At 50.5% G+C, this 25,936-nt stretch overlaps 9 protein-coding genes across 9 annotated transcripts; 3 read left to right on the top strand and 6 right to left on the bottom strand.

Moving 5' to 3' along the window:
- Positions 1-471: 471 nt before the first annotated feature.
- Positions 472-3,193, bottom strand: P153DRAFT_324139 (SPOC domain-like protein). The gene is made up of 5 exons (XM_033665234.1): positions 2,881-3,193; positions 2,658-2,785; positions 2,545-2,612; positions 2,251-2,498; positions 472-2,204 (listed from the first exon to the last, which is right to left on the bottom strand). The coding sequence occupies exons 1-5, from the start codon at positions 3,007-3,009 to the stop codon at positions 579-581; spliced, it is 2,199 nt and encodes a 732-aa protein (XP_033520239.1). The 5' UTR covers positions 3,010-3,193; the 3' UTR covers positions 472-578.
- Positions 3,194-3,469: 276 nt separating this feature from the next.
- Positions 3,470-6,411, bottom strand: P153DRAFT_425632 (putative Zn(II)2Cys6 transcription factor-like protein). Its single transcript, XM_033672553.1, has 7 exons — positions 6,186-6,411; positions 6,007-6,131; positions 5,495-5,934; positions 5,121-5,443; positions 4,649-5,071; positions 4,352-4,596; positions 3,470-4,298 (listed from the first exon to the last, which is right to left on the bottom strand). The coding sequence occupies exons 1-7, from the start codon at positions 6,225-6,227 to the stop codon at positions 3,845-3,847; spliced, it is 2,052 nt and encodes a 683-aa protein (XP_033520238.1). The 5' UTR covers positions 6,228-6,411; the 3' UTR covers positions 3,470-3,844.
- A 2,503-nt stretch (positions 6,412-8,914) lies between these two features.
- On the top strand, positions 8,915-10,978 carry P153DRAFT_324132 (uncharacterized protein; the record flags this gene model as incomplete). The annotated part of the gene is made up of 2 exons (XM_033665233.1): positions 8,915-10,122; positions 10,183-10,978. The coding sequence occupies 2 exons, from the start codon at positions 8,915-8,917 to the stop codon at positions 10,640-10,642; spliced, it is 1,668 nt and encodes a 555-aa protein (XP_033520237.1). The 3' UTR covers positions 10,643-10,978.
- A 1,483-nt stretch (positions 10,979-12,461) lies between these two features.
- On the top strand, positions 12,462-16,177 carry P153DRAFT_298810 (MFS general substrate transporter; the record flags this gene model as incomplete). The annotated part of the gene is made up of 7 exons (XM_033664235.1): positions 12,462-12,909; positions 13,054-13,269; positions 13,331-14,153; positions 14,612-14,699; positions 14,725-14,919; positions 14,975-15,864; positions 15,913-16,177. 7 exons carry the CDS (start codon positions 12,462-12,464, stop codon positions 16,175-16,177), a joined length of 2,925 nt encoding a protein of 974 aa, XP_033520236.1.
- Positions 16,178-16,734: 557 nt separating this feature from the next.
- P153DRAFT_369843 (ribosomal protein S3) lies at positions 16,735-18,057 on the top strand. The gene is made up of 4 exons (XM_033668872.1): positions 16,735-16,806; positions 16,861-16,886; positions 17,053-17,471; positions 17,525-18,057. Exons 1-4 carry the CDS (start codon positions 16,784-16,786, stop codon positions 17,858-17,860), a joined length of 804 nt encoding a protein of 267 aa, XP_033520235.1. The 5' UTR covers positions 16,735-16,783; the 3' UTR covers positions 17,861-18,057.
- Positions 18,058-18,527: 470 nt separating this feature from the next.
- Positions 18,528-19,889, bottom strand: P153DRAFT_94870 (glycoside hydrolase family 53 protein). Its single transcript, XM_033673516.1, has one exon. It carries the CDS (start codon positions 19,724-19,726, stop codon positions 18,662-18,664), a length of 1,065 nt encoding a protein of 354 aa, XP_033520234.1. The 5' UTR covers positions 19,727-19,889; the 3' UTR covers positions 18,528-18,661.
- A 656-nt stretch (positions 19,890-20,545) lies between these two features.
- Positions 20,546-21,621, bottom strand: P153DRAFT_299017 (uncharacterized protein; the record flags this gene model as incomplete). The annotated part of the gene is made up of 2 exons (XM_033664252.1): positions 20,546-21,030; positions 21,279-21,621. The coding sequence occupies 2 exons, from the start codon at positions 21,619-21,621 to the stop codon at positions 20,546-20,548; spliced, it is 828 nt and encodes a 275-aa protein (XP_033520233.1).
- Positions 21,622-21,787: 166 nt separating this feature from the next.
- P153DRAFT_94865 (uncharacterized protein) lies at positions 21,788-22,938 on the bottom strand. The gene is made up of 2 exons (XM_033673515.1): positions 22,672-22,938; positions 21,788-22,619 (listed from the first exon to the last, which is right to left on the bottom strand). Exons 1-2 carry the CDS (start codon positions 22,800-22,802, stop codon positions 22,145-22,147), a joined length of 606 nt encoding a protein of 201 aa, XP_033520232.1. The 5' UTR covers positions 22,803-22,938; the 3' UTR covers positions 21,788-22,144.
- A 1,312-nt stretch (positions 22,939-24,250) lies between these two features.
- P153DRAFT_94779 (uncharacterized protein) lies at positions 24,251-25,524 on the bottom strand. The gene is made up of 5 exons (XM_033673514.1): positions 25,508-25,524; positions 25,212-25,459; positions 25,044-25,152; positions 24,837-24,983; positions 24,251-24,781 (listed from the first exon to the last, which is right to left on the bottom strand). The coding sequence occupies exons 2-5, from the start codon at positions 25,315-25,317 to the stop codon at positions 24,328-24,330; spliced, it is 816 nt and encodes a 271-aa protein (XP_033520231.1). The 5' UTR covers positions 25,318-25,459; positions 25,508-25,524; the 3' UTR covers positions 24,251-24,327.
- Positions 25,525-25,936: the final 412 nt, after the last annotated feature.

The following is a 25,936-nucleotide window of genomic DNA, read 5'->3' as shown; positions in this document are numbered from 1 at the left end:
CGGAACGTCATCGCTCTTCACCGGAGACTGCGCCCGTACCTGACGCGTACTTTGGGGGCCTAACCTCAAAAGTTCACTCGAGAACCCTTATTCTCGTTAAGACTAGAATGTCGAGAAGGTCACTCACAGGACGGAATATCCCGCCCGTCCTCCATCTGGGTATGCAAACTTCCAACAATACTAGGTTGCGCTGGGAAAGCCCTGCGTTCGTAGTTATCTATCTCATCAACAAGCTCTCGTCAGAATTTTTTTTCATAGCTTCCTTGCTCTGTACCTTGTTCATGATCCAGACTCAGATCTCGAAGATCTGCGAACGCGTAGCCTGATGTCAAGACGCTCAACCAGAAACACAAACATTACTGCCAGTTTTGTAGAGGATAGGACGCAAGTCCGATACAGTCACGGTAGTTAAGTTGTAAGACGTTGAAGTCTAGGAAATAGTGGCACGCAAAGGATATAGGCTCGACTCGAATGCAAGCCTCGATACGTAATGTATAGAACTCTCGACAAACTTCTAAGGGCTTGACCGGCACATGAGCCACATTCGCATGATCCAACACCACTAGCTCTCACTTATCCTAGACTTTGTAGAACTCGAGAGCCTCATCCTCCGTAACATCACTCACGAAGCTCCGCTTCTGGTCCACAAGCCCGTACCGACTACCACGAATCCTCCACCACATATCCCTGCGCTCCCCGTTGAGCTTGCCGCCCAGTACGTCTTTCTTCAACTCCCTGATGAAGGTGTTGTAGATCTCGGGCTCTTCCAGCTCCGTGATCTCATCTCTCATGACCCGAATTGCTTCTAGAGCCCGTCCGTATGCACTCTCGCCGACACTGTTGCTAATGAGAGAGCGAACTTCCTTGGCCATACTGTCTGCAGCCTCTTGAATGGCTTCGAGGTCATCCGTTGCGGCGAGCGCTTGTTTGAAGGAGGGTATGAGATTGTTGGATTCAACTTTGACACGCTTAGGGTTTCCAAGCAGCTCATCGACGTCGAGACCTGAGAGAGGTTTCTCGCGGTCGTCACGACGACGCTTACCGCGACCCTTGACCTTTGGTGGGACCTTCTTGACGTCCGCTGCTTTGATCAAGGCGCTCAGCTGCACTTCGAGTTGGGACATCAGCTCGGCTGGGGGCGTGGAGTACTTTGTCAGGATTTCCGGCGGGTTTGGAATCGGAAGTGTGGGGTCGGGATGTGTGGCACGCCATTTGACAATGTGATTGATGCGGTGGACAAGTGGTGCATATGTATCTTCCGGTTTCGCGTATTCACCAGGGTTGCCCTCGTCGTCTTCACCAAGCGAAGAGAGATCCATGGCATCAACGTATGCGCTCATTGCCTCTGTCAAGTCGGCATTTGGCAGGTCTCTGTGCTCAGTAATTATCTTCCCGCTAACAGTGATCTTGCGGTCTAGTGGGGGAAACTTGTAACGTCTCATGTCTTCTTCAAAAGGTAACTCCACGTCCACCAGGCATTCGCGACCGAGCTCAGTCTGTGGAACCAACAGCACTATGATTGGAGGTTTGTTCTCCTTGGTGACCATCCTCGCAACAGCGTAGATGTCAGCTTCGAACAAGGCATGAACAAACGAGGACAGCGCAAGTTGTGACTGCTGATTGGCCCTTTGCGGAACGATGTAGTTTGTTCGACTCATGGGAAGATATCGGTCGAACTTTTCGGCTGGAACAAAGCCAACGAGTTGCAGCGACTGCTCCGTTTCCAATTTCACCACACCTAGATCAGATTCGGAGATGTGGACAGCGGTTCTTCCGTATTCATATCCGCGCTCCAACTCATCCATCTCGACGTTTTTTTTAGTACCTGGCTCTTCTTCATCGTCCACCTGATAAACGCGCTGGTTTCGGACTGCTGACAGATCACCCATCGGGTGGTCCTCGCCGGTTATGGTGGCAGAAGATTGTGTGCTGGGACCCGCTATGCCACCAAGGTCTGTCCGTACCACAAACCTACTCGCTGTTGGGGGTTTGGCGATCATGGTGCACGGATACCGTTCGACGTCAATAGTTAGTGTGGCCTCGAAGTGCTTCGGATCTCCAAGAGTGAGTTGGCCCCTATAACTGGGTACTGGGCGTGTCTCCTTCAGACGTGGGATGTGGAGCTGATCCACAGCTTCAACAAGGGTGCCAAAGCTGCCGTTGCATACGTCCACGAGTTTCTTCAGTACCTCTTCATTCTTAGCCTAGCTGTCGTTAGCAGTGTATAGCACCAAAACATGCTTCATGTACCTTGTGGGGATCCTTGTTCTCCTCTTTGTAGCCATACTCTTCGTCGTCAAAATCTATACCGAGGAGCACGATCTCTACTTTCGCCCTCTCGTCGTTGATCTTGCTGGCAATTTGGTCCAGGTCATCAGTGTCGATGCCCCCACGCCCATCAGTAATGATGATGACACGACGGTCATACTTCAAAGGGCCGGTCTTGCCCTGCGTCGCCGACTCCATCATCTGTAGGGCCACAACAAGAGCAGAGAATACTGGAAACGTTAACTACGATCTGGATCCTAATTTCACGCAACTCACAATCTCCATCGTTCGTCGAGCTGGGGCTTAACTGCTGTTGAAGATTCCGGATGTCGTCCAGAAGATACCTACACCGTCAACTACAGAAGACAAGGCAAAGGTGATAAACTTACTGTTTCAACCCGCTAAACACTTTGAGATTCTCATAACCCTCAATCTCTTCCATGACATTTGCAAGATCCGTATCATCGGTGCGACATCCGATCACGCTCATGAGCGCGGACTTTCTGCCTGTCGCGACCTGCCTGTGATCAGCTCCACGTGCAGGAACAACGTATTGATTTCCAAGCTTAGAACACCTCAAATTAACAGATTTCGAAAAGAATGGCCACCTACAGTCGTAGTAATCTTGTCCCACACATACTCCAGCGCCCAATCAAGGTCTGTCTGGTCGCGTCCATGTCTCTTCTCACCCATCGATCTCCCCAGATCCAGAATATACACCGTTGCCTCTTTCCCCGCCATTTTGCGCTCCGTGATATGTACTTTGCTCTTTCTGCGTGTGTTTTATTGATACGCGGAACCTTTCGCGCTCGATCGACAGTTGATTGAATGAGCAAATCACAATTGTAGCGTCACAGAAGTACTGACTTGAAGAGATGGTGAAGAAACAAACGAAGTGAGATGAAAAACGAGTGTTTGTTAGAATTGGCGAAGGACAGGTGCAGCCTTGAGTTGCGATTAGGCAAACGCGTGCTCGCGTCCGCACGGACTTCGCGACGCGAAAACATGTGACGTGGTCAAAGCCAACCACCCGACGTGTAATCCTGTCTCCTCATCACCTTTATTATAAGTTCCGTGCCATATACCCGTCGAGCGTGGTTTTGGCCTTTTTCGGCTATCAACGCTGTATGGTTGCTCCCTTCCTTGTTTCTGGGTAGACGCAGGGCTGGAGCCCGGCAAGTCGAACGATTGCACACAAGAGAAACAAATGGGATATCTATCTAAGTCAACAGCATGCCGTTTTCTATCAAATTCCTGTCAAACTAGCTAACATCGCAGAAATCGATCACGCTACGCAAGTATTGGAATAAAAGATTTCCTTCCACAATGTGGAGTTGCTCGCTAGTTTTCCAGCATCCGTCAATGTCACGTCCGCCAACGCCCATCCCCAACCGGCTCAGCCTTGAATGTTTCAGACGTTCTCTTCATTCTTAACGGCGTGTGACTCAAGCGAAAGCTTACCTTCTTCTAAAGGCGCACTCTCGAGGGTTCTCATAGGGAAACCTGCAAGGTGTCCAGCGCCAATGAACACCATGCTTCGAAAAGTGTCTCTCGGTTTGAAATGTAGATATTAATTTTACTTGGGTAAGCCAAGGTCCAGAGTAGGGTCCAAGATATCCGCGTTGAACCAGTCCAGGGAAGGCTGTGACTGGAACAGCTGCCACATCATATCATCGTTCCAAGACGAAATCAGAAAGTTGCCGCCGTTGTCGTCAGCACCGGATATGTCAGCTACGTTATGAACAATGCTGCTAGGTAGCAATGGTGTTTCTGTAATATTAGATAGCGTCGCCTCCCGGTTGGGCATGTGAGGGTCGCCACTCGTCACTGCCGGTTGTACAAGAGGCTTGCAAAGACCAAGAAGCGTCGCACACAATCTATGCAGTCGATTTACGTACTTGTTCTCGGTAACAAGCGTGGAGATGCCGTCGGTTACGTCCTGAAGTAGTTGGAAATCTCGTGCGTTTGATGTCCCGACCACGTTGCAAAAGACAACAAAAAACGGGCATAGTGGGTAGGAGAGCATAGTCCTAGATTTAATGAGCATTGGTTCCGGTACTACATTGATCATCAAGGTACTCACCAGGCAAGATAAGGGTCGTAGCCTTCAATGAAATGACCGAGACTCTTTCCAGTCGCCTCGATGACCTTGACGCACTCGAGAGCCTTGCGGGCGCTTTGCAGACATTCTTCTCGTTCTACAGGATTGGTTGTGACCGTGGGGCTGAGTCGATGGACTGATGTCAACGTAGAGAAGTACTTAAACTCCAGACATTTCCAGTGCAGCAGAATATCCATGATTGAGTCAAGAAGATAGGAAGGTCGTTCCTGTGACGATCAGAGGTGTCATCAACGCGGATAGTGTTGAAATCAAGCATACCTTTTCCATGAGTTCGTATATGTCTGACATCTGTTCTCGTAGCCAGACAACCCCCTCTAAAAGAGGAGTGGTCATCTTCTTCCGAGTAGACTCCAGCGTCAACTCCAGTATCTTGTCATGAACAGGTACCATTTCCATAGCGATGATCTCAAAGATACTCATCGGGTTAGAAGGATCAGCCTTGATCAAAGAGGACACTTTGATGTGCAATGGCGGGAGTGACCTCGGTCGCAGCAAGAGCAGACTCATGCAACTATCGAACTGAGCGCACCAAGCAATAACTGCCAGAATCTCTTCGTCGAGCTCGTTCTTCGGCTCAGTTTCACTAATAGTATGATAGCCAAGGGCAACGATAGTACGCGATGCATGGGCGATCAGTTCCCAACAACTTGCAGGATTTCCGACTATTTGCATCATCATTGCCTGTCTCGTCATCAGTGACAAGTTACGCGAAGTATTGGATGCGACTCACCCCCGTAATCAAAGCTTGAACCAAAAGTAACGAAGGTGTCGTCAAAAAACTGATGCTATCGAGAGCAGTGAGAGCTGCGGTAAGATGGTGGTACTCCATCTGTCTGATGTGCTTCTGTACTGCTGAACTTTTCGGTCCCTGCAACTGGCTGGCATAGAGCACAACCGCGGCTTTGAAATGGATGATGACTTTGTACAATGTAAGCGTTTTCTCGTCAGCACTTCCTTCCATCAAAGCAAGAGCAATCCGTTCAACTGCACTCGGTGGGATGTGATCAAGACTATGGAAATGGATAGTAGACGCATCGACTGTCCTGACTTCAGCTTTGATAGGGGTCAGCTTGAGTCAAAATTGAGCACTGAAAGGACACACACTTCCTAGAATGACGTGGAGGATCTCGCCCTGTGATAACTCTGTGGAAGAGTACATTGTCTTGTTGAAAGTACTACGATCCGTAATTGTTGGCACGGGAGCGTGTGACAGGTGATCGACAAAAGATATCGCAGTTTCAAGTACCGAGCGCTGATGAGTGGAAAGGAACCCATTAGTTGATAATTCTTTACTAATCAGACTGCGTGCTTCATTCGCTGGCTGTTGTGTGTTGTCAACATCCGATGTCAGATCAGGTACTCCTTCGTCGAGTGGGGTTTCTGTGCGCTTTCGTTTCAATGGTCGTTTAGACGCAGTAGTATCCTCAATCGCAGCCGAAGGAGTGATGATTTCTTGACTTTCAATCCCTGGCGTTTGCTGTCGAGTAAGAACGGAGTCCTCGAGGCTCGAAAGCCTTTGCACGAGAGCTTGGATCTTGTCATCGCTGCAGTCGAAGTCAGCAACCTGCCCCAGACAGAGAGTGTGAGTATCAAACTCCTACACGAAAGCTACTCACGTTCGAACCTTAGGTCGAGGTGCTCGTTTGTGCCGATTACGTAGGCAATCGGCCTTTGCTAATACACAGTTGGAGCATGGCTCCTGTCGATTGCATTTCACTTTTCGAGAATGGCACAAATCACACTGTTACGGGTTTTAGCTGCTCGTTTGCAAATGCCAGTGTCAGGGGCATAGTACCGCTTGGATGCCGCCATGCGCGGCCCAATTCTCCTCTGGCATTGGCTGTTCGATGGTTGCGGAGCAGAGCGATACAGTGCAACAAGACCTTTGGTCTGGATTGATAATCTGGAAGCCCGTTGCTGCATGCTATGTGAGAGGAGTGTCAGGCCGAATTGAAGTTCGCGACGCCAAGGATGCCGGACGCCGACGAAAATGCACGTCCTTCCCTCGAGCTATGTCCTTTCTCTGTGTCTGATGTCTAGCCAGTGGTTCATGTGCTAGATCATAGTTTTCGAGATGGGAGGGTAACGAACAATCCATACAGCTGGGAGTGTAGGAATACTGACTCGCCCATCTCCAAACGAGCCTCTCGCCGTTTGAATGATCCAGCAGAGACAACAATGAGATAGATCACCTGTTTAACTCTTTCCGCTGAAAGGCGACGAGTTTGGGCTTCATCAAAACATGTCCAAAGTTGACCAAGTTCTTCATATCACGATTACAAAACTACGGGAACAAGGACTGCCGGAATAATGTAAGGACTCGAGCACACAACAGATAAAACCCTAGATACCGCCAAAGATGAGACAAGTCGGATGTAGGTGAGATGGTATGATAATGCTAAGAAATGCCATCATCTTACGAAAGAAGACAATCAAAAACGTAAATTTTGCATCCATGTCCAGCGCCCCATGCTAGTCAAGTCGAAAGCGCGTGGCGAAGAAGATTAAATGTGTGTCAATAGAAGAAACCATATGGCAATCATTACCATATAGATTCCACAGTGGAGTGGCATCATTTGTAGAATCGCACGAGTTCAAAAAGCACGCCACGCTAAGCGGCAGTTCGAAACAACGGCGGAAAGTATCGCTCAAAACTCATGTGTGTAGCTCTGCATGATAGGTGCTGTGTAACAATACACTTTCGATATTTTGCTGGAAAGAAAATATCCTTACGAGTGTGAGGGGTTTCAGTCTCCAAACTCACGTTCCGCGGCGTTTTAATATGGAACATCGTGACTGGCTGAGCACTCAACATCCCTTTCGCCCGGAGTGATGTACTTCCAGTCTCAGAGTTGTTGTGTAGGTGCATATCGTGTCGAGTGCAGCTTTCTAGAGATAGCTAAAGAATAAACAGAAGGGTACAGCATGTATGATCTGACATACCAAAGCACATCCTGAATCGCGTTTGGGAATGTGTTATCATCGTAACACGACGACATAGCGATAGGTATGGGCAATATAATACTGCGGCTGAGGCTGTTGTTCCGTCAATACCGCAGGTGATCGTTGGCAGCTTTCCATGCCTATTCGTGGTTTGCGCAACCTGGACAGGAGACGTTGCGCCAACGTGTATCGTGAGCTTATCAAATGGGCAGTAGGCGCACCTATGGATGGAGGTACAGTACCTAGTTGTCGTGACCGCTTTATCGCCGTCGGCCATGAGCAAGGAGATAGGATGAGTATGGCCGACACGGGATGGAGGCATTTCCGTGATTTGTCCTAGAATGGCAGCATTTGACACACCTTGAACTCTCCACCAGTAGTTCTGGAACCGTGTTTCTCAGGGTGCTTCGCCAGATGAACGCTCTCATGGACTACTCCATACGGTGAGCAACGATCGGCCAATTAGGCCGATGCGACAACATAACGTGGGGTGTGTCGGAGTGGCGATAAGTTGAGATGCCTCGACGAGTCTAGAAGAGGATAAAGGTCCTATCTATCGCGGTGCGCAACATACGAGAGCTTCCTCCAAGAACGTGCTGGCGTTTGAACGATGTTCATCTGACAGGTCGCGCGTCGAGGGCTGTGAATGCTTTTGCATGGGCTCTGACGAAGGGATGTGAATAATGCCCTAAAGCTCGGGACACGTGGGGTTCTCGTACGGTCCGAACGGCGTTGGAATTACAGAATCGCATTTGATGCTGGCCGCGTCGTCCCCGGACTGCCTATATCTAGACGTTGGATAGAGCAGTGACCCTCCATCTCGCGCTGCTCACAGCGGCGACTAGAAGCCTGCAGGAAGCATGCGGCTGCTTGCAGTGGGCTTCTACATGTGTACAATCAGCCCTCGACAGGCACGCAATAGGAAGGGGGGTTGGCCTGCGGCGCATGATGAATGGTCGTGGTAATCCCACGCGCCCCTTGCCATCCGCGCCTTTTCTGACGAATGCGTCTTATCTTTTGCTCTTGGCAAGGCGGCCACGACACGGCAACACACACCACACCCCATCTCCAGCTTTCAGCAGAGCCCACCAGCGACCCTGCGCCTAGCATGACAGGGCTGACCTCTCCGGGCGCGGGAGCTAGTCCGCTGCTAAAAAGAAAGAGTACCTGCACATTCCACGGCCCGCTCTGCTGATGAATATCACGCTCCTTACTGCTTCCAAAGTCCCTTTTCGCCCACGGGTACACACGCCCTGACCCCTTGTGTTCTGGTCGCTTCGGTTGTACGGCCGCCGTCTCGGATGCTCCCGTCGCTGTGGTTCTGATTGTGAGTTTGTGATTGCTTATCTATGTACGCCAGCCCCAGCACTCTAGTCGACGTTTATTGTTGCTTCTTCGCGTCGACCGTAAAAGGCCGGACCCCCCAAGCTAACACTTCTCCTTCAGGCTCTTGGCTGGGCGCTCGTTGCTCTCCAGAATCCACTCCTTCTGCTGCTGTTCACGCGTGTCGACTGCAACTTTCCATGAGCTGTCCATTATTCAACAAGGCTTCCAACGACCATCGCCCTGGGTCGACTCCTAATGTTCCATAGCTACGCGCAGGGCCTCGTCGACTTGCCTCAAAAGTCCGCAAGTAGCGATGGGGCGCAGCTACCCCGCGGCGAATGCGGCTTCATCGCGCCGGAGCCCGAGGCAGGCCATGGCTCTCGTCAGCGCTGTGCCTGCCGCAGTTTCTACCCAGATCCGGTAGTGCGTTCTCGTTGCGGGTGCGGGCACCAGGCATGGCATCATGAAGCACAACCAGTGTCCACAGTCTCAGTGGAAGAATACATTCGGGTCGTAGAGCAGATGAAGCAACTGAAGCATGAGGTCAGGCGATACGAGAGCCTGGAGCAAGAGCTGAAGCAGGAGCTACTCAGGGAGAGGATGGCTCGAGAAGAGCATTTTCGAACATACAAAGCACTGGAGGCACGCATGTACGGCAACATGCAGCTGTTGAAAATATCTATGGACGATAGAGTCGAGGCTGTCGTCGACAGGACGACAGAGTTCAGCAATCAGATCAAGGCGGTACAGGAGCGCCTGACGATGGTGGATGAGGTCACCATGGAGCTCGAGAACCGGATCGACCGGGTCGAACACAGCAGTGGGCCATCGAGGAACGTGACACCCGTTGCCTCACCACCCAGAGCACGCCTATCAACGCCCCGCGCACCACCTACTCCACAGCTCCCACTCCTGATGCAACCACCAAGCACACTTGGTCAGCTTCCAATCCGCACCGACAAGAAGTACCCCCTCTCGTGGAACGTTCGCATCATCTTCGTGCCACAGAAATCGCAGAGATATGCCTTCAACCCAGATTCTACCGGTTACAAACGATGTGCGTCCCGCAAGCTACACCAGAACCTCGATTTCCCAGATCAGGACAGCGCCTGCTTTTCCCACCGTATCGAGGCCATGTTCAAAGATGTCATTCGTGGCAGACCATGGATGCCGATGACCGGCCATCGTCCAACTGACGAGCCCTTTGGTCGTATGACTCTCACGCTTCTTCCGCCAGACTTGATTCACCGCGATTTGTGGAACTACCCCTTTCTTGAGGATCACTGCATTGCACATGACAAAATGCAAGGAGACATTCTCTATATTGCCCTGCAATACGAGGATGTGACCTGGCATGAAATCCGGCTTCTGCCTCCTGCGAATGGCTTCGACGAATCCTGTTGGAACCCCGATGATGAGCTGGACGGCATGGCCAAATATAAGAGCTTGGATTCGGAGATCATGTATGACTACCAGGATCCTCCTCCTACGTATTCGTCTCGAACTCACTCGGTGGTGGATAGGGCGCTCTCAAAACTAGATGTCCTCGCCGATTCAGCCGCCATGCTAAGCCCAATCGAACGTGCACAAACGCAATCATCAAACCGCTCTATGATGCGGACCCCAATCGACCGCATACTCGAGCGCGTACCGACGCAGTCATCGTCTCATTCCAGCAGTTCTCGATTCTCACTGGAAAGGAGTAGCTTGCGGAGCTTCGAGACAGACATTACAGACGATGAGCACCGCGACAAAAAACCGAAGCTCAGAGCCAAGCAAAGTATGCCCAGTGTCAATGCCAGTGGTCATGCACAGCAGCCCATGTATGTCTCAGGGCGCTCGAAGCGAAAGATGCCTATGAGGGAGAAGGGGCCTAAGGAGCCGCTGCACTTCAATGTCACGAATGTGACCAAATGGCGCCCCACTGTCAATCTCTTACATCCCCATTCATCTAAAGGCAAGGAGGTAGCGCACAATCAGTGAAGGGTGTTTTTAGCTTTCGCACGTTATGTCTACTTTTTAGGCTTCTAATCTGCAATTCAGTTTGGCGTTCTAGAGGAAAAGCCTCGCACGGATACCCCATGGCGTTTTGTCGGCGACTGCGTGCTGCACTTGGAGCGCACTACGTGTTGTTTTTTGTTTTTTGTTTTTTGGGTCCTTGGATTTTATTCGTGTGAGCCTCCATGGCTAGAACAACGAGTGAGATTCTTACAGGAGGCAATATTTTACTTACATAGACAGCCTTAAAGATATCGATTTCTCTTGTAGGTCGCGAGCGCGACATGTAGCAGAATGGCAATAACAATACATAACATTGACTTTTCTTCATCCTACACGTTCCACCTTCCACTGCGATATTTCAGCATAATTATCCCGTGAATTCATCCACCACAGCGTTGCGATAAGAGTGGCACCACAATTTTGCGAACGCTTACACTCGCATACAAGCGAAGACGTTTTCACATGCCGACGAACCTGGGGTAATCCTTGTTTGTCCACACGCACATAATCAGCTGTGGGGACGCCGAAGCTGGGGCTCCGATACCGTATCAGCTCCCCGATAACCCCCATACGTGCCAAGTCGGCTTCCCGGACTGGTGTCAAATGCAGGGTGTTCGGCCGCCAGGCACAGTGCACACTCTGGCGAGCACCAGTTAAAAAGGCTGGTAACTCTTTAAGGGATCGATTTGTTGAGAGACAGTTCGAAATTCACATCACCACTAAACATAGAGTTGTGTTTTGGAGCTGCTATTGCGCAAGCAAGAGTTTCTTATCTAATTTCTGGTGCAGCGTAGATGACTTGTAATGGTTGGCATGTCGAACATGAGGTCACAAACAACCTGGTTGCTGCAGACAGGGAGTCTGGACTCAAGCCAGCAGTGATTTACCTCCTGCAGCTCGTTATCTCGCGTTACATCGACCTACTCTCAACTTATCGATGGCTTCCAACATCTTAATTATCAGCCATACAACAATGCCAGGATTTCAGCACATAGCGCTGACTTTGAGACTCTCAAGCTTTGTTAAGATAGGTTCTTGTAATTTGTTTCGCATGTTGTCGAATGTCGTTTTTGAGGTTGATGAGAACCGGGCGCGCTGAATTGTTCGGCTCTAATGCGGGGAATGAGGTGGAGCGATCCTACCCCACTACCGAGTTGACCTTGTTTCCTGTCCGTATCTTGACATCGCGAATACATTCATGAGAACGCTCTGTTTTCTGATGTTACACGAGAAATCGCATGCCCGAGGCCGTTATGTGGCGCCTTTCGAAGCTTATTTTTTCACGACATTCCGACACAAACCGACGGACCGTGTCTTATCAAGTCTTGACATGTCGATCTTGTCTTCTGGAAAGACGCCAGACCGACGATGCGAACCAAACAAGCAAACTCAAAAGCGCCGCACACGCATGTATTATCTGTGGATTGGCTCAATAATCAGATCGGCAAACCGCCCCGATGCATACCGTGAAGCAATCCAGCGGAGAAGTGAGAATTTTGCCACTCAACCATTGTCTAGCTTAGGTTCTGCACGCAGATAAGGCAATTTTTGCAACGCCATGTCACCCAACGGCCACGTCCGTGAGCCTACTTTTCCGGCCTCATGGTTTAACGCGACTGTACAAAAGCTTTGAATAGAACTGATCGTCCTCATCTCACATTCGATCGTGCCTTCATCTAAAGACAACTTCCCTTGCATAATAGCGAAGCTACAAGCACATCGCAGTGTGTCTTGATACTCGGCAATTCGTCATCCTCGTTGTCTACCCTGTCGTCAGCTGCCATAATCGCCGTTCGCCAACATGTCCAAGGACCCTGAGCTCGCAAAGGACGACCTTGAAGTCACTAGTTCCCTTTCATCATCCAGGAACTATGCCGCTCCTATCCAAGGTTCGAACCATGAACTGAACTTCGAGCACGAAAAAGCACTATGCTGGAAATTCGACTTGCGGATTCTACCCATGCTGGCCCTCATGTACCTCTTCAACGCGCTCGACAAGGGTAATCTAGGCAACGCGAAAACAGATGGCATGGACAAAGATCTTGGGTTCAAGGGGAATCAGTACAACACCATGCTGTCCATCTTCTACGTTCCCTACGTCATTTTTGCGCCGCCGATTGGCATGCTGGGAAAGAAATATGGACCGAATCGCGTGTTGCCCATCATGATGTTCTGTTTTGGGAGTTTTACACTGTTGGCATCGTGTGTGCACAACTGGAGTGGAATGATGGCGCTGAGATGGTTTTTAGGTAAGTCAATCGTTGGTATTGAGATCAGTTGGTATCGCCAAGCTGGCTATTTTCAAGCTTGCGTTGTATGCCAACAAAGCTTGAAAAGCTTGCTTCACGTACTTGAGAGATCTAAGATAGTAACTTCAGACTAACACCATACAGGCATGGCCGAATCTGCCTTCTTCCCACTGGTCATTTACTACTTGACCACATTCTACCGACGTGGTGAACTCGCTCGGCGCCTCGCCATCTTCTATGCAGCGTCGAACATTGCCAACGCATTCTCTGGCCTGCTCGCTTTCGGTGTTTTCCAAATCAAGTCAAGCCTCGACTCATGGCGATTCCTGTTCATCATTGAGGGATCTCTCACCGTTTGCTGTAAGTGAATCTTGATGTTTCGCATCTTGCGCTACCTCGTGAGCAATACTGACCAAAATAGTCTCCTTCTTCGCCTACTGGTATCTCCCCAAAAACTCATACGAAGCCAGTTTCCTCACCGAGGCTGAGAAGAAGCTTGCCTACGCCCGTATCCAGGTCGATAGTTCCGCAGTCGTCAATGAGAAGTTCAACCTCAGGGATTCCCTCGCCATCTTCAAGATGCCTGCCACATACGGTTTCCTCGCCATCGAAGTCTGCCTCGGAGTCCCCCTGCAGTCCGTCTCGCTCTTCCTTCCGCAAATTGTCCAGCGCCTCGGATACAACAAAGTCAAGACGAACCTCTACACGGTTGCGCCTAACGTCGTGGGTGCTGTTGTACTGCTCATTCTGGCTTTTGCGTCCGATTATACCAGACTTCGATTTCCGTTCATCGCGCTCGGTTTCCTTCTGACGTTCGTCGGGTTCGTTATTTACGCTACAATCGACGTAGCAAACTCTCTCACCGTTGCGTATTTCGCCTGCTTCATGATGACTTGGGGCACATCCGCACCGTCTGTTCTTCTCTCTACATGGTATAACAACAACGTCGCGGATGAGAATCGCCGTGTCACGCTTACTTCCATCGGAGTGCCTCTCGCAAATTTGATGGGCGTGGTCAGTTCGAACATCTTCCGTACGCAAGATGCGCCAAAATACATTCCCGCGTTGGCTACTACGGCGGCGTTTGGTGCGATGGGTAGTTTGTGTGCGTTGCTGTTGGGTGTCTATATGACGATTGACAACAAGAGGAGGAACAAGAAGCAGGGCGTCAACCTGACTGCAAGAGATGTCAGTACGGAGAAGTTGAGGGATGGGCCGAAGAACCCTGACTTTAGGTGGTTTTTGTAGAGATGCGATGGTCGTGTTTTTGTTCAGAGTCGCACACTTCTTGGGACATGATGAGCCTGAGGCTCGAAATGAGAGAGCAATCGTTCGATGTTCTAAGTACGGCGTGCAAACAACACTAGTCTCAGTTATTTGATACCCAAATTTACAGCCTTGATACTCGTCATTTCACGGACATAGCGGCAGTGCACCATACGCACGTGAGGCTGCCTGGCCGCACTGATCACGCGTGTGGGTCATCCGAATGAGGACCAGACTGGGGTTGAAAAAGCATTTCAGTGGCAACTACGAAGGGGGTTGTAGTTCGTAGTGTCACGAATTGTATGTAACGTTATCCTGAACAAAGAGAACTGATCGTGAAATGCAACTTCAATAGCGACATCTGGCGTGAATGGCAAATCCGGGGTGTGGGGGTTTGGCGCGTGAGTACCCACCTGACGCGCTAGACCGGCACGAGATGGTCCTATCTTATCGGACCGCGACATCACCCAGCCTCACGCGCCTCACTCAAGTCACCCGTCACGGGAGCAGCTCGAAGCTGTCTAGTAGAACCCTCCGCAGCTCTGAAAGCTCCATCTGACTTCCACCATCCTCCAAACAACATCAACCTCCTCTTCGCTCAGCATCGCGAAGCTCGATAAGCCTGCGCGAGTCACACCGGCAGAGCGCGACTCACCCATCATGGCGGTCAAAGCTATGGTTCCGGTCCTTGTGGGCATGATGTTGTTGACGGGTTGCTGCAACACTCTGTTGACCAAATACCAAGTACGCGCCTAACATGATGGTCCTCTCAAGCTTCCCTGCTAATGACTGTAATCAGGACATGCAATGCGTAGGGAACTGCGACTCGCCGACGCCCAAATACCGTAAACACTTCGAGCAACCCGTGCTTCAAACCCTGCAGATGTTCATAGGTGAAATGGGCTGCTGGCTTGTCATCGGCGCGTTCACACTGTGGCAACGCTATGCCAGCCACAGGGCAGGCTATGAAACTATCCCCAACAACCCCAGTGGAGGTGACTCTGCTACACTGGGTTCGGATGGTAGTGATACGGCAGAGGTCGCGAACCCGTTGAAGCCTGCGCATGCCGACGATGAGGGTAGGATACCACTGGAGGGCAAAAACATCTTCTTGTTGGCATTGCCAGCGTGTTGTGATATCGCGGGTACAACGCTTATGAATGTCGGACTGTTATTTGTGGCAGCCAGTATCTACCAGATGACGAGAGGCGCGTTGGTTCTGTTCGTTGGACTCTTCAGTGTCTGGTTCTTGAAGCGCCATCTTGGACTGTACAAGTGGTTCTCCCTCTTCGTTGTTGTATTCGGTGTCGCAATTGTCGGACTGGCAGGCGCAACCACCAAGGACGACAAGGCGACACCATCACATCAGTCTCTTCACGAGATGACTGCGGACCCCATCAAGTCGCAAGCCGTTATGACTGTCATCGGCATTGCTCTCATTGCAGGCGCGCAGATCTTCACCGCAACACAGTTCGTGCTCGAGGAGAAGATCATGGCAAAGTACGCTATGGAGCCCATCAAGGTCGTTGGTTGGGAGGGCGTGTTCGGGTTCCTGGTAACGGCCATAGGTATGGTCATCCTGCACTTGACCATTGGCACCGGATACTTCAACGCGAAGGAAGGTTTCTACCAGATGACGCACTCCCGCGCCATTGCCGTATCTTCCATCTTGATTATGATAAGCATCGGGTATGTCTATTTCCCTCCCCATCTATACTTTTCACTAACATAACCCAGTGGCTTTAACTTCTTCGGTCTTTCTGTGACACGCACCGTTTCCGCTACCTCGCGCTCGACGATCGATACTTGCCGTACACTTTTTATCTGGGTTTTCAGTCTGGGCCTTGGCTGGGAAACGTTCAAGTGGCTGCAGGTTGTGGGCTTTGCAGCACTGGTGTATGGCACGTTTTTGTTCAATGATCTCATTCAGCCGCCGCTTAAGGCGTGTGTGGAGAGGAAGCCTGAGCCGCTCTTGGTGGAGGACCCAATCGAGCATCACTGATGAGATCGACTAGATGAGGACGGGAGGACGTTCATATACTGAGAGAGGTGTTCGTAATTGGGGTTGCGAGTTGTGGCGTTTGGCGACGGTTATGCATCTACTGTGATATTACTGTATATGTTAATGAGGATTTGTCAAAACCTCTGCCTCTCAAAGAACTTGTTAATATTCTATTCACAACATGGAGCTCTTCTAGAAGCGGGTACAGGGCCGGTATGAGTTCCCGAATACACAATAGCATGTCCGACTTTGAGTAGGTTTGATGTTGGTGTTTCGACCGATCGAGAAGCAGACTCAGAAAGCTAGAGTTTCCTTTACAGCTTCTACACAAATCTTGCGCAAGCAACTACAGCGGTGAGAAATAGGAGGGTACTAGAGAAGTTAATTCAGTTGTATCCTTCTGTGCTGATTCAATGTTCACTTCATGAATCTCTTCTGAAGGTGGGGTTGTGCCAGTATCTAGCTCATGGTCCGTGCATATCTCACACTCGCTTAACACTTCACAAATTGCTCTATCATTGCGATTTCACGACCACGACAACACGGCTTTCCTGATTTCTGAATTCTACCCGGAACCTCAGATACACTAACCGACAGTCCGACAAAATGGCCACTACCCAGGGAGCAATGTAAGTGTTATCGCAATGCTGTATGCTCCAGAGCAACCGACTGACAATATGCAGTTCCAAGAGGAGAAAGTTCGTCGCTGGTATGATACACCCTTTTCTTCACCGAGAGAGCTGGAACGAGCATTGGAGCGTGGAAAACGAGAAACATGTGTTGCTGCAGAATTGGCAAGGGATTTGGAGAGAGCGGGCGCGAGAGACGATAGGCACACGGCGCACACAGGACATTAGCTAACATTGCTCCCACAGACGGTGTTTTCTATGCCGAGCTGAACGAGTTCTTCCAGCGCGAGCTGGCTGAGGAGGGCTACTCGGGCGTCGAGGTCCGCGTCACCCCCACCGTCACCGACATCATCATCCGCGCCACCCACACACAAGAGGTTCTCGGAGAGCAGGGCCGCCGCATCCGTGAGCTCACCTCGCTCATCCAGAAGCGCTTCAAGTTCCCCGAGAACTCCGTCTCCCTCTACGCCGCCAAGGTCCAGAACCGTGGTCTCTCCGCCGTCGCCCAGTGCGAGTCCCTCCGATACAAGCTGCTCAACGGCTTGGCCGTACGAAGGGCCTGCTATGGTGTGCTGAGGTTCATCATGGAGTCTGGTGCTAAGGGTTGCGAGGTCGTCGTTTCCGGAAAGCTGAGGGCCGCCCGTGCCAAGAGCATGAAGTTCACCGTACGCATATACACATTGGTCGCACTTTGAGTCGCGAACTAACAACGCAACAGGACGGTTTCATGATCCACTCCGGTCAGCCTGCCAAGGACTTCATCGATGATGCCACCCGCCACGTCCTGCTCCGCCAGGGTGTGCTCGGTATCAAGGTCAAGATCATGCGTGGCTCTGACCCCGAGGGCAAGTCCGGCCCCTCCAAGACCCTCCCTGACTCCGTTACCATCATCGAGCCCAAGGAGGAGCAGCCCGTTGTCCAGCCCATGTCCCAGGACTACGGCGCCAAGGCCATCGCTGCCCAACAGGCAGCGGACCAGGCCAGGCAGGCGGAGCAACAGGAGGGTGAGGCCCAGCCAGCGGCTGAGGGCGAGGGGTTCACTGAGGAGCAGTAAACAAAAGCTGCAATGCGGGGCGCATAAGGTTACGAAAAGGCATTTAGCGGAAGGCTGCGATGCCATTATGAAACCTGACACACATCTTCCTTTGCACATTCGGACTGGACTGGGCTGCTTTTGACATGGGAGGTTATGGAGTCTTAGTGCTATGTACTCTTTCTGACAACCCGAACATCAAAAGATGCTTCAACCAACAATGCTGTCCCCTCATTATCTGTGAAGACGCGATGTCTATTGTACTAATTTGAGACTTCTGATAGATAATAGCGATCTGATAGTACGCAGATTCACATAATTTATTCGTGAAACTTGGCTAAAGATGAAAGTTGTATTTATTGATTACAGGTTCTCAAACTGAAACACGTGGAGTCACGATTCGAAGGCATAAGCTGATTGTCTCGCATAGACACACATTCACTCAGGTAAAGTACTCTCACCTCCGGTCGGGTGGGTTATCGCATGAGTTCTATCTCCGGTGGTTGCAACATAGTGTAAGCACGGAAGTCAGACTTGGAGGCGAATACTCCAGACCTGTTCGGTTGACCCAGTAATACAAGACTCACCCCTGGTTACAAAAGAGAACGAGTCGGAAATTCGATGCATCAGGAAAACGACAGCAACACCAACAGTATCTGTCAGTAACAGCAGAGAACGACAAATAGAGCTCTCACGTAAAGTTTTGGAGCGTCTTGTATTAGAAGAAATGAATAATTATATACAAATTCCCCGTTGTAGCACTACTATGTACTACTATACAGGGTGAGTTGCCGACCTAACAAAAACAGCGGTCAGATCCTCTCAAATGGTTTTGTACGCAGCCATGCCCTCCATGACCGTTCCGTCGTTCGCAAACATCAAATTCCAGTCACAGCTGCTTCCAAGCCCTGGGTTTTCGATCCAAGAAGGCTCCCAGTAGAAGAGACCTGTTGCCTTTCCTCCCGGCACTGCAGCGACACGCTTGCCCAACTCCTTAATCCACTGTGCCTGACCATATGCGCTGATGTCAACCCACTTGGTGTCCTCAGGGAACGCGTACTTCGGGTTGGGGCAGGACGACGGCCAGTTGGTCTCGACAATCATAACCTCCTTGTTGAACGTCTTGGCCAAGTTGGCCATTGAGGTTGAGATGGCTGCGAGGGTAGCGGAAGGGTTGTAGAACGGGTAGTACGAAAGGCCCTGGATGTCGTAGTCTGACGTCGAGAGGCCGCCGGCTTGGACAGTGTTGTACCACCACTTTTGCGTCTCCCAGTTCCAGCCGCTGTCGAGGTGGATCATGATCTTGGGCGTGGGTCGGATGCGGCTCTCCTTGACGGCTTTGCTAGCACTCTTGAGCAGGGCGGCGACATTTGCCGGGCCGTTGCTGGCGCTTAGTTGGCCGGTGGGAAAGAGTAGACCTGGTGTGATTTCGTTGCCGATGCTGACAATGCTCAGGGGGATACCTTCGGTTTGGAAGGTGTCCAGGACGCTCTTGGTGTAGTCATAGATCTTCGTGACCAGGGCGTCTTTGGCTAGCCCTTTCCACGCTGCAGGCGTGGCTTGGTTGCCTGGGTCCGCCCAGTTGTCACTGTAGTGGAAGTCTAGGTAGATCTGTAGGCCTGCGGCTTTGGCTCGCTTTGCCAGTTTGATATTGTAGTCGAGGTTGTAGTTTCCATCAGAAGGATTGACCCATAGGCGCTGGCGGACGGTGTTGACGCCCGTGTTCTTCAAGATGGTCTCGAGGGGTTGGGTTTGTCCTGCGGCATTCTTGTAGACCTTGCCGGCTTTTTCTTCGATAAGCAGGGACGACCAGTCTATGCCCTTGTAAGGGAGGGCGGCCAGCGCCGTGGTGGCATAAAGCAGAGAAAGAAGAGAAGGAAGACGCATGGTGAGTGCCCGAGATGCTGGGTTGTTGGGAAGGGGATGCTTGCTGATATCTTCTCGGAGAATTCAATGCCCACCCCTACTCTTATACGCTGGGAAATACTCCGACATGAGTAGTAACGCTTCCGTCTCTACTCATGGCATAGATGACAGGTAGGGATCTTCAAGGGTATCTAGATACCCGTTTCTCTGAAACATGTAGCCTTGTTCTAATGTAGCAGCTCTTCCGCCTCCAGCACACCTTCTCTTCCCGACATAGAGTCATGTGTAGTGCTTCCTCCAATGGGAGCATGAGATTGACTCCGAAGTCCGAGGAATAGTCTGGATCCTATGTACGGAGCTTTGTGGGGAAATTGCCCTGCCGGTAATTCGACGTTGTGGAGTAGGACCATCGATGTGGATTGGACAAGATGACGGGATATGACCTAGTGTCGGTGCGCGAAGAGTGTGCGTGACCATTAGAAATAGAGTAAACTAGCTTACCGAGGCATGGCAAAGGTATAGGAGAAGCGGTAGACGTACTGGTTTGAGAAGAATGACGGGTTGGACGGGAGTCTAAAACTAGTCTCAATGCGAGCATGACTAGAGTTTGTTTGAAGTATACAGCAACACAACGTAGCCAGTAAAATATCATCCCAAAATGACCACAATACAAAAATAATGGGTTGTTGGAAGGGAAGAAATATCGGAAACACACGCGACCCACTTATTCGTGCCAAATAAATTACGTAGCCAAAAGCTTAGGCGCAAGTGGAATCAGCTTCTTATACAGAACATTCTACATAACTTACAGACACCGGTCGAGCATAGTGGAACGAGCCTCTAAGCCTGATCGAAGTTCCGAATAGGAGGCATCATTCCCAACCCCTTACCTTCTGTTTCGGCCTTCGTCGCCCCCTCGCCTTCCATAACACCGCCCGCACTCCTTTCCTTAACATGACGCCTCAGCAACGATAAGATCTCACTGCCCTTCCACCGACTTGGCACAGGTCGGTATGCTGGCTTGAACGTGCCCACAGTCTGCGCCCATTCCCCAGTAGCAGGTTCCCGCTTCCACTCGTCCTTCGTCTGAATATCTTTGCCCTGCGCCGCCGCAGTAGCAAGGTCGCCGCCTGCGCCCTCCGCCGTCTCAAGAGAGGTCTGAGAAGGCACTTGCGTCGCCCAGTAGTATATGTCCCAGTCGTTTTCGTCGAGGAAGATGTCGTATTGCTTCATGAGGGAGGTAGACATAGTGGCAAGTTTGGCGTCAGCGAAGGTGCTGAGAAGGAGATCACTTTCTAGGGTGCCCCGTTTGCGGCTCTGATCTGCTTAACGTTAGCAATTGTGTTCGGCAACATTATCTATGAATATAAAGAATATAGGAAGATATAAGGCAAGCTGGGGGCAAGGAACGGACATAATAACCTCGCTCTCATCGTGTTTGCGTCCTCGCCTGTGCGTCTCAGTGGCTCGACCTTGAACTTCGCGCCCTCCAATTCGCCAACACCGAGCTCCGTGTTGCTTGCGCTGGTCTCACCAACATCAAGCTTTGTGTTGCTTCCACTGACTTCGCCACCTTTGCTACTCTGCGCACCTCCCGTCATCCTGTGCGTATTCTCTGGCACAGAATCCTTGGGCGTGAATTTGGGATCGACGTTTGTGATGAGCTCAGGCGGTGGCGCATCGTTGCCAACAGATGGCATCGCATTTGCGATAGTGGACGTGGTGTTCGTCAGATGCGGATTCAATGGCTTTTCCTTCTGGAATTTGCGATATGCTTCTGAGGTGTCGTTGGTACGCTTGTTGAGAGCCTCAAACTCATTGTTGCGAGCTGCGGAGACGCTGAGGCAGCGATAAGTTGGGCGTTGGAATGTGAGAAGAGCTCGTGAAGAGCGGGTGATTAGTCGTGAGGATGGCATTGTGTCGTTTTGTCCTGCTTGGGTGTTTGATTGAGGATAAAGTTGATGCGGAACGCTCATATTGCCGAGGGGAAAATGGAAAACGTCATGGCTTCGAATGTTGCTTAGTAATGTCGATGTCTACTCTCCGATCGACTCGACGGGTCTAATCCTCATCATTCTTAACGATCAGATTTTGACAAACTACAGTATACGTGAGCTTAACTCATGCGAGACACGAAATTCACCTTACCCTCCTTGTGCTCAATACCACGCAACCACTTCAAGCTTCCGACAATAAGCTGACACAGTGACCAGTTGTCTAATCCTGTCTTTGTCACATTTAACCGGCGGATCTACCCATGTTCAACTGACCGTAAAGAGAATCCTTGTCGAATCTACCCCGCCTGAACTTTCCTCCCTTCCCCAACGCCGGTAAATGTAAAATTTGAGTGCATCAATTCATGTCGAAATCTCCACCTAAGCAGACGCATCAGGCCAAATACAATCCATACATCCACAACGATCACCATGTCTCCTTGCACTAGGGACAGTCCATCGAGTGCACTTTTCTAACATGGTCCTTCATCTTATCTTTTCTTGGAAATGGACTTTTCCCGTCTGCCTCGCTACGCTCGCACTCAGACACATGGCACCAGTAAATGGTCTTCTCAAGCGCATGCGCCCCGTCATAGTGCCTCTTGAAATCGGGCCACCGACTAAATGTTCGGCCCGCGCATCCAGGGGATTGACAGCTAAATACCGCCGTGCTAGAGCTACCAGGGCTGTAGACAGTGGCGATTTTGACAAAGGCCGACTCTTCTGGACTTGATTGCCGAAACGGTAAGGCATCCGATCCCTGAATTGCCTCTCCAGTACTGGGAGATGACGATTGTTGGGTATCCTTGGTGGTCTGGACTTGGTTCGAAGCGCATTCGGCGTGACTGGTATACTGATTATACTCTGCATCAAGGTGACTTGTTCCTGGCGAAAACGAATCTGAAATCTGTACGTCGGGACTGTAATTCAGAGTCAGTTCGCCAGCACAGTAGCTGATGTTGCCAGACTCACTGAAGGCACCATTGATCCAGAATATCACCCTGGTACAAACTGCTCTGCATGCTGCTAACCTCAGCGTTTACAGGCCAGTGCCGAGTGTTCGCTGAGCTAGGGTATGCTGCAACTGAGTGTATAGTGTTCATACTATATCTGCGTCTCCAGATTTAGTGAGGGCATATCATTGCCATTTAGGGAAGAGAACATACTGTGTAGTCAGAGGCATTGGCCCAGCGGCTGGCGCTACCTGATTGGGAGAATATGTTAACACTCTCGCAAATGCTGGCTGGACGGCGGTCGGAGAACGCAAAAAGCCTGTTTGGACTGTCAATGAACCCATCGACGTTAGCTTTGAAAGTTCTCATACTTGAGTTTCCCGTTGGAAGTGATGGCAATTCATTTTCACTGGCACTGCCGCTTATCAAGGGCTGATGTCTTTGCACATATTGAGTCTCTGTGACAAGACCTGAATGTGCAGGCCCAGGGTTGTTGGGATTACCAAAAGTATTGGAAGACATGGATACAAACGAGGAGAGACTTGGCGGGTCAGTATTCACGTTCAGCTCTATCCAAATAAGTGGATTTCATCCTTTATAAAGTTTATGCGCTCAATTGTCAGCCTCAAGCTCCAGGCCAGCGCGAGGGTAGCACTGCCTGGAGGCGTTGGAGGGCAAAAAAACCAGTGACGATAGATAACTTGGGGCCCCGTCCTTTACAACACGCACTCTTGTGAGTGACGAGAATGTTGGAATGAGGTGGCATAGTGGATGACTTGGAGAACTCCAATTCGCTCGTCTGTTCGAGGTCCCGAACTCCCAAATTTTGCCCAAGCTGACACAACGACGATCCACGATACAACGGTGGCCTGCGTAATCCATCCAATGAACGAGGTAATATGACGTACTGCAGCTATCTTACCAATATTCCAACCCCAAGCTTTTGCGCTCGTATGCTTACTGGTTTCTTTGGATCCTTAGCCTGTAATGCGTCCAGGTTGTGTATTCATTGCTTCAAGCGACAACGCCTGCCGATCCGCCACGTTTCAACGGCATAGGCCAACTGTCCGTTCCTTGCTGCCCGAAGGGCTCTCACGGGATTAAACGTTAATGCGTAGTTAGCATGATTACCCGTTGTTGGGTCCTCTCAGCGTAGGACTACATGCAGCCACGTTGTCAGGTCCACGACTGAAGATCATCTCTACCATGAATCTGCACTCGTTCCACCTCTTCGTCCGTCGGATTGATTCGACTTCACGTTAAGGTCTTCGACTTTTCCTTCGTCTACGACTTCCTGGTCTGCGGTGTCTCTGTGAAACCAGCCTTGTGCTCACATACTTGCTTCAACTGTTTAGTTTCACCTGATCCACTCCCGATACTCTCATGTATGGATGCTTGTAAACAGGCGGACTTTGAGCTATTCCTGTTTGGTCGCAAACAAGATATTTGTGAACTGACGGCGATCTTTGTCGAACTATGCAAAACGTATTTAGTACTTGCCATTGCTGATCCTGAGCCATAGTATCAACCGTGTCAAACTGTCTAGTAAAATGCCAAACCATCCGAATTTCCCTTCATCGCCATCCACTTCTGCATCTCGATCATCGACGCCGTTGAAGTCAGGACATGTCAATAACATGCGTGGACAATACCATCTACACGAATCCACCCTGAATCAAAGAGTGTCTTTGTTTTTGAGCTCCATTGTACCCCCTCTGGATTCGCACATTCCCGGATGCGCCTTATATACATGCGATCGCAATTTCAACATGTCTCGAAATGGTACGTCGGTCCTGTTCGCGCTTCGGCGACAATGTTGTATGGGACACCAATAGATAATGTTCGCGTGTGACCTCTGGTAATGCCTCTCCCATTGCCAATGCCTTTCAAACCGTCGATTGACACATGATGGGAAGTTGCATGCGTAAAGAAATGCTCTGGACCCCTCGCCTCCATAAACAATGGCAATGGGTGCAGAATTGGCTTGCGGTATCGAGGAAACTTGTTCAGCATCTGGAGAGTGCGTCGTCTGAGATGTATACAAATAACGACTCGGATCGTCAGGTGTGTTCTCCACGGAATGGCTTCCAGATGCCAGCGCGTGATGTTCTTCTGCCTCGTGAACGGGGCTACAGTTTAGGAGTCAGCTGGGAAGTGGGTCATTTGATACGGCTTTGCACATACTTGAACTCCTGATGAAATGACAAAATTTCCTCATCTGGGTCGATAGCCAGTAAGTCGGCGAGGAATTGGTCCACATCAAAATCGAACCCCGAGGGTAAATCAACGGCTGCGTTGACCACGGAACTGCTAGGAAGGGTAGTGTCGTTCCTGTGTTTGGAACATCAGCGTCATAAAGTTTCCAAACGTTTTGTATTCGATAGAACATACTGGTTTGCTGACTGCACCAGTTCCGCCCCTCTTGTGCCGATCTGAGAGTATTGCTGTGCTTGTAAAGACGGACGACTGAGTGAAGCATCGTTCGCATTCGAGAAAGCGCCTGAGATGTATGTCAGTATATGAACCGAGTGTGGGCAAGAACAGGGTAAGAGCGCGTACTCTCGTCAACATCGTTAGTTGAATGTTGCTGCGGCTCGTCAAATCCCCACGAATTGAACTCATCTCGATGCTGCGAAGTGTGGTATGGCTGGTAACCAGGTGTCATTTTGGCGGTAAGGAATGGATGATAAGATGTGGTGAAGGGGTGGAGAGTGTCGAAAGTTCAGCGTCATGTCGCCTCCCAGCTAAATAGTACGCGAGGCCGTACTTGCCGTGAAGTAAATCGGGCAACAACAACGAACCATGCACTAACAGATATCAGCATGCATCAAGCATTCACTTCTCCATTTTTTTACCATTCTGATTGGACGTCTCTGCGCGGATCAACTTTTCGAGCCACTGCCTTACTCAAGTCTCTTCTGTGCAGTGTGGCACAAATATCGATATTGATCTGTTACTTCACGGGGAATTGCGGTTGACTGCTTGTTTAGAAAGCAAGTACGCCCTTTTTAGTTTAAGTAGAATCGCTCCTTTCATTGCTTACAAGATAGCTTCGTTCCTCGTGTCTTATAACGTGCCAGCACGTTGGCGGCGGGAGAGGGGGTCATGATAACGAGCGGAGAGCTAGGAAGATGAAGGGAATCGCTTCGGAGTGATGAACGTCTTGGGAAGGCCGTCAAAGGGGATGCACTACTCGAGAGTGTACGACCGTCGATTGCGAGACGAACGAAAGGGGAGGAGAACAACTGAAGATCTTCAAATCTGATACGAATTTGTTCTTCCGA

The sequence above is a fragment of the Dothidotthia symphoricarpi genome (assembly GCF_010015815.1).
Source record: "Dothidotthia symphoricarpi CBS 119687 unplaced genomic scaffold P153scaffold_19, whole genome shotgun sequence".
Lineage (NCBI taxonomy): Eukaryota > Fungi > Ascomycota > Dothideomycetes > Pleosporales > Dothidotthiaceae > Dothidotthia > Dothidotthia symphoricarpi.
The sequence above is the reverse complement of the archived record's forward strand: the minus strand, read 5'-3'. Positions and strand labels throughout refer to the sequence as shown.